This window comes from Penaeus japonicus, unplaced genomic scaffold, assembly GCF_977035675.1.
Source record: "Penaeus japonicus unplaced genomic scaffold, GWHDUDI00000001_assembly GWHDUDI00000019, whole genome shotgun sequence".
Lineage (NCBI taxonomy): Eukaryota > Metazoa > Arthropoda > Malacostraca > Decapoda > Penaeidae > Penaeus > Penaeus japonicus.
This window is the reverse complement of record NW_028234421.1, coordinates 19176762-19186761: the sequence shown is the minus strand read 5'-3', so window position 1 is coordinate 19186761 and position 10000 is coordinate 19176762. Positions and strand designations below refer to the sequence as shown.

Here is a 10000-nt window from a genome sequence, read left to right as displayed (position 1 = left end):
TATGAAATCCCGCACTGCAAGTGTGAAAATACTGTAAATAGTGATATGGACTTCCGTCTTTTGGTACTGGCTATGGTTAGACACTAACAAGCACTTCTTTGATTCATAATCTTATTTGACTATTCATTTATCTACCCTACTGCCGAGTTTAACGTGAAGTATCAATCAAGTTTGCCTAATAAAATTCATTAGTGAAACAATTCTGCCACGAAGTCATCCAGAATACCAAGCATATTGTACTACTGCATTGTATTGCCTTTCAGTCAACCATTTCAGGAAAAGTGCCTCTATGATGTTGAAATTAATTTGAATTATGATCAGACTTGACTCTAAAACTTTATTAATCTAAATACAAATAGAATAAAAAGAGCATGTTTTAATATATGGTGCCCAATCTAAATTAAGCTTAGTACAAGTTAAATCAAACTCGCTTGACCTTAATCCTTACTCAAATCCACCAAATTTGATCCAAGTTATAAAAACTGTTACTATGATCTGGTTCATTCTAATCTATTCCCCAAGATTCATCAATATCAGAGGAAAACTGTCTCAGGTTACTGCCAAAATAAAAACTGTCCTGATTACAGTACATCTTTTATAGCATGGGTGTAATCTCTATTGGGATAAGAGGGAATTCTCTATAAAAGTGATCCAATCCAAGATGGAATTATGGCACACAAATCTGGTGTCTCCAGGAAGTTGGAACCTTAATCCAATAAATGGTACCAAAAGACAGCTAGTCTTTACTTTCTTCTAGATTCTAAATGTAGAAACATAGAAGCATAGGATACAAACAGATCTCCAATGTATCAAGCTATTGAGCATTTAAATCATGATAAAGTCAAGATCCTTTTTATAACTTTGTGTAACTTGCTAAACAAATATTTGAAAGCATAACATTATTTTAGTCTTTCATTTACAAATTGAGAATCGTGAGATCAACTTGGTCATTGCAAATAAGGTTTTAAGTTCAATTCTGCAATTCTTATGCTTCTAATGTGACTTGAAACTGTAATTAATTTTCTAAAGCTTAATAATCAATATGAGACTGTTGTATAGGAGACACATATGAACACAATGAAAAACTTTTAAGTATTTTATTAGTAGAAATAAATAAATAATGTAATAATTAGATATTTACAAATTCAAGATTTACTACTTTCATTAAACACAACAGTAGATATTAACAATGATACAAAATAGTCCAGAAAAAAAAAAAAAAAAAAAAAAAATCTGATCACGAAGACCTTAATTTTAATATAATACTGTAATAAAAAAAAAAAGATTTACAATAAACATCTTTGATCTTCTGAGTGATAACACTTGACGATGTTTTCCATTATTTTCCCTTGAGTGAAGGATCGTACACGACATTCAGCCGCAGCTTCACCTCACTGCGGAAGGTGTTGCGGAGGTCCTGCTCGGCCTCCTGTGCGATGGGGATGACGCTCTTGCCGCCACTGCCTATTATGAGCCTGGCAAGACCTTTTCTCTTGCACCCAACCTGGACTGTGATGTACAGGATCTCTGGTGGTGGATAAAGGGAATATGATTGGCATGTGATTGAGAGCTGATGTGTTGTGCATTATCTTTCTGTATTCTGGGAGAGGAGGAATGAGTGATGAAGAAAAGGATGAGAGGAGGAAAGGATGAAGAAAAGGAGAGGAGGAAAGGGGTTTAGGATAATGGGGTACATGAAATAGGAAAGAAATAAGTGACATGAAAAGAGATGCCTAAAAACCACATTTTATTTAAAAAAAACTCCTGCGATGACATACCTTCCTCTGAAAGATCCCAGTGTTCTATCCTGAACTTGAGATTATATGGGATTTCATTCTTGAACGTATCAAGGAACTTTTCTCTCACTGTCATCAAAGCAATATCTTGGGGATTCTGGTCTGTCAGCATCTGTTGAAGTTTCAGAGAGGCCATTACTTCTTACTGAACATAACCTGGTGTTATCCTATTCTCTCTACTCTCAGAAATAAGATGAATGTATTCTAATGTTTTTAGACTAGTGTAGATCTATGCTCTCTACTGTTAGAAAAAAAAACTAACAAGCATTCTGCGTATAATGATAAAAAGGCTGAAATAAGTTGTATTTAACTTTGCATAACTTTACACACTAATATGGAAAGATGTCATAACCATCATTCACCTGAGAACTGAAGAGCCAGGGAGCTTCGTAGGCCTTGTGATAGAAGAAGTCCCGCAAGTCGTCCACCCCCAAGCCAGAAAGGGCAGATATCATGAAGACCTCCTGGAAAAGGGGCCACCCAGTCCGGCCCTCAACAAAGGCGCTGATTTCTTGTTCTGTCAGTCGAACTTTCCCTTCCAAAATATCCTGCTCACTAATCTGACTGATGTCTCTTGGCAGACCAATCTGGCCGCTCTCCAAAGTGATTTCATCAGCTTTGGGTCTGCCCTCTTCCATCATAACCTTCTCACTCTGTAATGATTTCTTGGCTTTTCTCAAAAGTTTCTCCTTATTAAGAGGAACATCTTTCTTCTTCTCTACATGTGACCTGTTGCCATCAACAATGCCTTCTGTGATGATTCGAGTTATGTCAAGCAGACTTTGTTTATGCTTGACTTGATCAACCTGAAAAAATACAAATGAAGGTTCATAAAAAATTCACACATCAACTTGAACAATCTAGCAATTAAACACAGAATGGGGAAAATATATTTTCTTGTACAAGTATATGACACTTGTTTAAAAAAAAAAAAAAAACTTTGTTACCTTTTACACAAATCACAAAAAAATCAGAATAATATAAAAGGGTCATAATAACGTTAAGATAATATAAATTTAAGTCAGAAAAAAAAACATAGTATAAGAATCATACCACATTACATATGGTGGTTAAACAGGGGAAGGAAATCCAGGAAAGGATAGAATAAAATATAAGGTTAAGAGTAAGTTGAATTGATAATAGTAAGCTATGAAGAGAATGCAGCATAGGGAAAGGTTTAGGTAATGGTTTACTTGAGAAAAAGCATTTTTAAGGGACATGAGCCATAATAGTGAGTAGTAAACTGGTAAATTTACCTGACCTGATCTTAGCCAGAGCTAGGTTGAATTTTATGGCATTAGGTAAGGTTCAACACCTTAACGTAGGGAGTTTCAATTACTTGTCAAAAATTACAAGGAAATAATATAATGTTGGGATAGGGTTAGACACATAAATTTTCTAAACAGAAAATTTTGGTTGACATAGGAAATTTTCTAAAGCTGTTTCACAAATAACACAAAGATATCAAATTACATAAATCCACTGAAATGAACAACACTAAAATTCAGCTCAATCTAATGAGGAGCTTACCTTGTTTAAGACTAGAATACTTGGTGTTGTGGGATACAGCGCTAGAAGGCGCAGCACCCTCGAATGTAAACTATTGCAGGTATATTTGTTGGACACATCATGGACCACTGCCATTACATCAGCTTCATGAAGTGATATTTCTGCATCTCTCAACAGAGAACGATTCAGACTGTGCCTGTTAAAACGAGAGAAACCAGGCATGCAAAAGTGATTCATGTAAAACTTTGGATGTTTGCAAGTTGCTGCCCTATTCTGTGAAAAAAAGGAATGTTACTCACTTACTGACTTCTTGTGGAGTGACCAAACCAGGAGTGTCCAAGAATACCATCTGGGTGGACTCAACATTGTGCACTGCCCGGGCACTAACTTCAGTTGTGTGTACTTTGGAGGAAACACTGCACACCTGAAATAATGTGAGATTTTAGGAACATGTATCTCGAGTTTGTTCAAGGTATGGAATGACATCTCAATACATATTTTAAAAATGATATTTTGAATGTAATATTCAGCTACGATGCATGTAGAGGACAGCCAGGTAAAATGAAGTTTCCCCTTGCAAATAATGACCAATTAAGATAAATAATGAACATCTCTGATCACCAACAATGTCAGCAATTACACAAATAAAAAATGAAATAAAATACAATAATATGATACTTCAAAAAATGGTGAGATGTAGCATACATGATAAACCAGGCTTGACATATCAGTACAATGCCAAACAAGCTTAAAATACAAATCCCAGTGAGACACAGCAGTACAAAGTCAGTCTATGTTTGAGTATCATTCAAAACATCACCAATCAAAACACACACACACACACACACACACACACACACACACACACACACACACACACACACACACACACACACACACACACACACAAACACAAAAAAAAAAAAAAAAAAAAGACGACTGCCTGCCTTCACTTACTTTCCTGCCTACGAGACTGTTGATGAGAGTGCTTTTGCCACAGTTGGGCACACCAACAATGGCTATCTTCAGAAGACGGGAATCGGGAGGCGAGTCCACTCTCTCTCCCAGCATTAAGCTCATCTCATCCATAGTGCGAGGAATGCCTCTCTTGTACATGGCATCCCACACATTTTCATTTCCTGATCAACATAAGCAACTATAAGTAACAATATCAGTAAAGACGAAGAGAGTCTCTCCTTTATACTGTTTAGAGAAATATCTTCATGAGCTGTTGTTTTCCTGGGTAACTTCTATTTCTCCAAATGTATTTGTTTTATTTCTAAATGTATATAAATCAACCCATTGATAGTAGATAGCATGATTTGCTGTCAAGGCAGCATCGGTCGTAAACGCGGACGGCGCCAGGCCATACAACATAAACCCGCCACATGACTGTATACATACTTTATAAAACTGCGGCCAATGGGTTAAGTATACATATCTATTATACATCTGTATCTATTTACTATTATATATAAATTATGACCAAGTGGCTGGTAGTTTGACAATGTCTGTAATTTCTAATACTTTGATAAAGCAAATAAGCCAACAGAACCATTGCTACCCTATACTGAATACTGAGGTTACTTTGAAATGTACGTATAAATTGTTTGACAATTTTATGTTAATAATGTGGGAGCTATTGGGCATTTTCTTCTGTCAAAATTGCAAGCCAGTTATTCCTTCAGTTATGAAGACCTACTTTACCAAATGTTAATTAATATCACTTTGCTAATATATCATACATTGACTCATGCATCATATATCAAACAGTCTACAAAATGGTAGAAAACACACACATCTTAAGAAGCCAGCCTAGGGTGAGGATCTTAGCATGTGGCCCAGTTTGGAGGGGTTAGTGGATTCTGAATTTACATAAAATCTTGTATGATTCTCAGCTAACATAAATTCTAAATACAGTAATATCATTCTGAAAACTATATTAGAAATTCAACCAATCTGCTACTTACTAATAAATGGATTCCCAAAACCTCTATCATCATCACAAAACAATAATAACACTCATAATCTATCAAAAACATTCCTCTCAATTGATGTGGTAAATAATTGCCCATTACATTATAAATCAAGACTGAAACCGTGAGAGAGAAAATATCATCTCACCTGAAGGGAATGATGATCGTGCAACAGCATTGAAGCGATGAAAACTTCTTACACAAAAGTGCCACATGGATCTTGGTATTACCATTTTATCTAGTGGAAGTTTCTGTTTGGTACTGTAGAAATGTACTGGAAGGAAAGTAAAATAGATGAGTTCATATTACTGTGGAAAAGAGGGTAAAATTAAAGCTTCAGACATAAAGATACGACATGGTAAGCAGTGCATGGAAATGATACATAGACCAGTTCTATGGCATTCTTCTTATGAAATAAAGGTATCAAATGAAATGAAATGAAATGAAATGAAAAAAAAAAAAATAATAAATAAAAAAATAAAAATAAAAAAATAAAAAAAATTAAAAATAAAGCAATTTAACAATAAACTTTATAATAATAAACAATTACAAAAACAATTATAAATCAGATCCTGATAGCTTTCCCTGTGATTCACACAAATTTGTCCACTCCTGCAGTAAGCCCATTGAGCTACACCATACATAAACCTAACAATAATAAGGAATTTATAGGATATTGGGGCTTTCAGTGAGGGAATAAAATTATATCATAAATACCTAAACAACCTGGGTAGCTCAAACCTACCACATAGCATTTACCACATTGGCAAAGTAGGATTCATCAAGCCATGGCATGGCAAAGTGTGGTAAGGGTAAATAGACTTTATGCACGTAATTTTGGACTAGACTTTCGTAATCGATTCCGCGCCAACTCTGTAAATATTGTCACATTTTTTTCAGCCCTTACACACAATTTTAACATGTTAACCAAATCCTGATCCAACAGCGAGAATTTTTTGTTTCAAGACAGCGATTTTTTTTTTCTCAAGTGTAAATATTTTTTCTTCTTTAATAATTATTATTTCTATATATTTTTTGCATGATCTTATTGTTCATATATGCATGTATGGGGTCGATAAATAATACGTTTTTTTTTTTTTTTTTTTTTTTTTTTTTTTTTTTTTTTAGATTGCAGTCGAAAAGAAAACAAATGGTGGCTATTGGTATCAACGGTTTTGTAAAACGTTATCCAAAAAAAAAAAAAAATTTCTTAAAATAAATTCCTAATAAATAATAATAAAAACAAAAAAAAAAAATATAAAATATATTTTATATATTTTTATGTTTACTGTTTTTCAAATGAATGTTAAACAATATTTTTCATATTAATGTCAATGTATTATTTTAGTATTTTTTTTATTATGACGAAGCCTACAAATGAATGCATGATCATTATTTATTTCCTGTGATGAATTTTTTTTTTTTTTTCATATTTATATGAAAATGAACAGTAGCTCATATCATATCTCAATATATGTACAAAGTGCAAAAAGTAAAATGTCGCCTTTTTTTTTTTTGCTGATAAAGCGAGAAGATGAGAGTCATCGCGCTGTAGTAGTTGGAAGTAACATACCAGTGCTCCAACCACTGGTAAATTTAGCATTGTATTCTATCATGGTAAGTTGTTCATGAATACCGATGCGGTCTTTTTACCATCATAATTATAGTTACCAGCGTATTTATCATGGTAAGTGCGTTAGTGAATCCGGCCCCTGGGTAGCTTACTCACACAAACCATGCAGGTACATGTAGGTACCTTTTCATGACGTTTTCCTTCCTCTTTCTGAACTAGAATACCAATAATGTCAATAAATACAGAAAGTACCCAGGCTGATGTGAATAACATCAAATAAAATGAAGGGTATATATAAACTACAGACCCAGCCATAGTAACTCCTATTTGTAAGTCTAAATCCATCTATTCCTCATACTTGATAATAACCTTCAATTTCTCTATCAATCCTTACAAATTCCTAAAGCCACTTTCACATTCTGTTCTTTCATTTGGAATAACTACAATAACACATCTATACCTTGCTGAAAATATGTTTTGAGACACACGACATATCCACAAGCGTTCCCACATAGCTTACCTCTTCGTAAATACAGTGGGTTTCAATATTATTATTATTATTATTATTATTATTATTATTATTATTATTATTATAATAATAATAATGATAAAAAAAAAAAAAAAAAATTACTTCTTCTTCTTTCTCCTTTTTGAGGGTTTTAGACTATATGTAGCCTATATTCCCTGATTCTATTCTTCTTCTTTACTTCTTCTTTCAATTTTTTTTTTCTATCTCTTTCCTTTTATATGATGTTTATGATTTTTGTTCTCCTTAGGAAAATCTCTCTGAACTGAGCTGAATTGAATTCAGTGATGATGATCAGATAAAATTAGATAAGATGAGTCAGCACTCATAGCTGGCAGAGGCCGGGCCGCCTTGTGCATATAGCCCGGGCAAAGCGACGTCTTCGTAAATCTGTCTGAACTGAACTGAACTCCTTCGGAAGATTTTTGTATGTCTGAGTACATAGTACTTATTTTCAGAGGGTTGATCTTCACCTGTAATACGAAGATTTACTGTTAGGATATTGATTTTTAATTTTTTGAGGGCTTCTTTTAATTCACTTCTGTGCGAGTGAAATCTTGGGCAATATTATAAATGTTCTAAACTTTCTACTTGGGTGTTGCACCATCTGCAGTTTGGATCGTCTACAATAATGATCTTGTATGGTTAGTCTTCATTCTGGTTATACATACATCTAGCTTCCTGTCTTTTGATCTTGTCCATGGTTCTGATTTGCTGTCTTTTAGGTAGTTTTTTGTGTTTCTAGGACTGATTGAAGGTGAAGTTCCTATTTTTCTATTATTTTTTGTCTTATTTCTTTTTATACTGTTTTTGTATCTAGGGGTATGGTTATGGAGTTTGAGATGTCGTGAGCTTTTTTGGCAGCTTGGTCTGCTATCTCATTACCTTTTATATTTTTGTGTGAAGGTATCCATTGAAATATTATGTTTTGATTTCTCTGTGTTGATTGTAGGATTAAATTTTGTATATTATATATTGTGTTTTTGTAGTGCTGTGGTTTACTGTTTTTTATTAACCCACACAGGACGGGTGGTACAGCATGTGTACCGCGCATTCAAAAGCCCAGTGGCCGGGCGGCACAGTATTGTGCCAGCCATTCAATTGATTTAGGCCTAATAATTCGAACACCCCGGCATTTGGACATTCAAGGCTAGAATTCCCCCGTCGGGGATGGGTTAAGTACAAAGCAATTTTTGAGTCTGTTAAGATTACTGAATTTGATAAATTATTGTTTTGAATGTATTGTACACTTTTTTCTACTGCGTAAAGTTCTGCTTCTGTAATATCTATGTTGGAGGGGAGTTTCCAAATTGTTGATATTTTTTTGTTTTCTCTGTAAATGGCTGCTGTTGTGGAGTTTGTTATAGTTTTCTATATCTTTTATGATCATTTGTTTTATTGGAATATTTGCTGTTTTTTCCCAGTATTTTCATCATTTGCTGACATTCTATGATTTTAATTCTTTGTTCCAATGGTAAGGCCTAGATGGCACCACTTTCTTCTAGCACCAGCAGGAGAGAGAGCCTTGAATGGCACCCATCTACGGTCTCTAGCAAGCACTATCTCTATAGAGGGATGGCACATCGGAAGTTGCCGACCTCTTGCTCTAAAGTACCGCAGATGAAAGATGTGCAGGCAGAACGAGAGGAGGAAGGTGACTTACACCATGCCCAATGCCTACAATGTGCCCCTGTGCCAGTAGGGATGCCTTTTATTGTGGCACTCACTGTCAAAAGTGCAAGTTTCCTTCTTCTTCCCTACCTCTTCATTTTGGATGGTTATAAGTTTCGTTTTTGTTCGTGACAGCACAGAAATACGAAAAAATAAAGTTGCTTTTTGTCCCCCCCTAAAACAGTAATACTTCTATCACATTGAGTATAAAGAAATTGATATGGACCCTGAACTACAATTTTAGTCAAATGCAGAATTGATGGAGCCTGTGATATGACAGATATAAATTTCTAAAAACAGTAAAACACACAAAAAAACAAAACACAAAAAAGTCTCTAGCTCTACAATGAGTGACTAAAAGGGAGTGGGGAAAAATCAAATTATTTTGCAGAAGCTGCCTCGATCAGAAATAAAACTCATCCTGGAGCCTGTGTAAGCAAATCTATCCCCCGTCGGCAACGGGTTAATGTTTGTAATAATATGATTGGAGTTATTTAAAACAGCCCGTTGCAATTCTTAAGAGCTTCGTTTTGAATTGTTTCTAGCTTTTTCAATTCTGTGTTATTTGCTGATCCATATATAGTTATTCCATAGTCTATATTAGGTTTAATGTAAATTTTTAAAAAATTTAAGAGAGTTTCCCTGTTTCCCATGTTATTACATGGGTTATATAACAGTAATATATTCAACCATTTATTTTTGTAACAAATTTTTATTCCTAAGGTTTATATTCTGTCACTGTAATTGTCTCTTAGGTTTAGTGTATTGAATTGTGTGTTACTTTTAACACAAAAAGCTAACCCCCCACCTATCTGATTTTGTCTACCTTTTCTAATTATTTCAAAGTTTTGTATGTCAAAATTGTCTTTATCTTTTAGCCATGTTTCGCTATGAGCTTGTGTAATTACTTCTGCAAATGTCATGGTTGTGATTTCGGGTGTAATTTGTT

At 34.3% G+C, this 10000-nt stretch overlaps 1 protein-coding gene across 3 annotated transcripts in view; it reads right to left on the bottom strand.

Annotated features, from left to right (window-relative positions):
* Positions 1-1083: 1083 nt before the first annotated feature.
* The window catches only part of LOC122245013 (GTPase Era, mitochondrial), a 10304-nt gene continuing 1387 nt past the window's right edge, over positions 1084-10000 (bottom strand). For all 3 annotated transcript variants that reach the window (XM_086547492.1, XM_043002959.2, XM_086547493.1), the window contains exons 2-8: positions 5430-5555; positions 4263-4444; positions 3605-3729; positions 3327-3501; positions 2159-2602; positions 1779-1908; positions 1084-1527 (exon numbers count right to left, since the gene is read on the bottom strand). In XM_086547492.1, coding sequence (XP_086403618.1) covers positions 1340-1527; positions 1779-1908; positions 2159-2602; positions 3327-3501; positions 3605-3729; positions 4263-4444; positions 5430-5514 — 1329 coding nt within the window. In that variant the 5' untranslated portion in view covers positions 5515-5555 and the 3' untranslated portion in view covers positions 1084-1339. The remainder of the gene's footprint in view (positions 1528-1778; positions 1909-2158; positions 2603-3326; positions 3502-3604; positions 3730-4262; positions 4445-5429; positions 5556-10000) is intronic.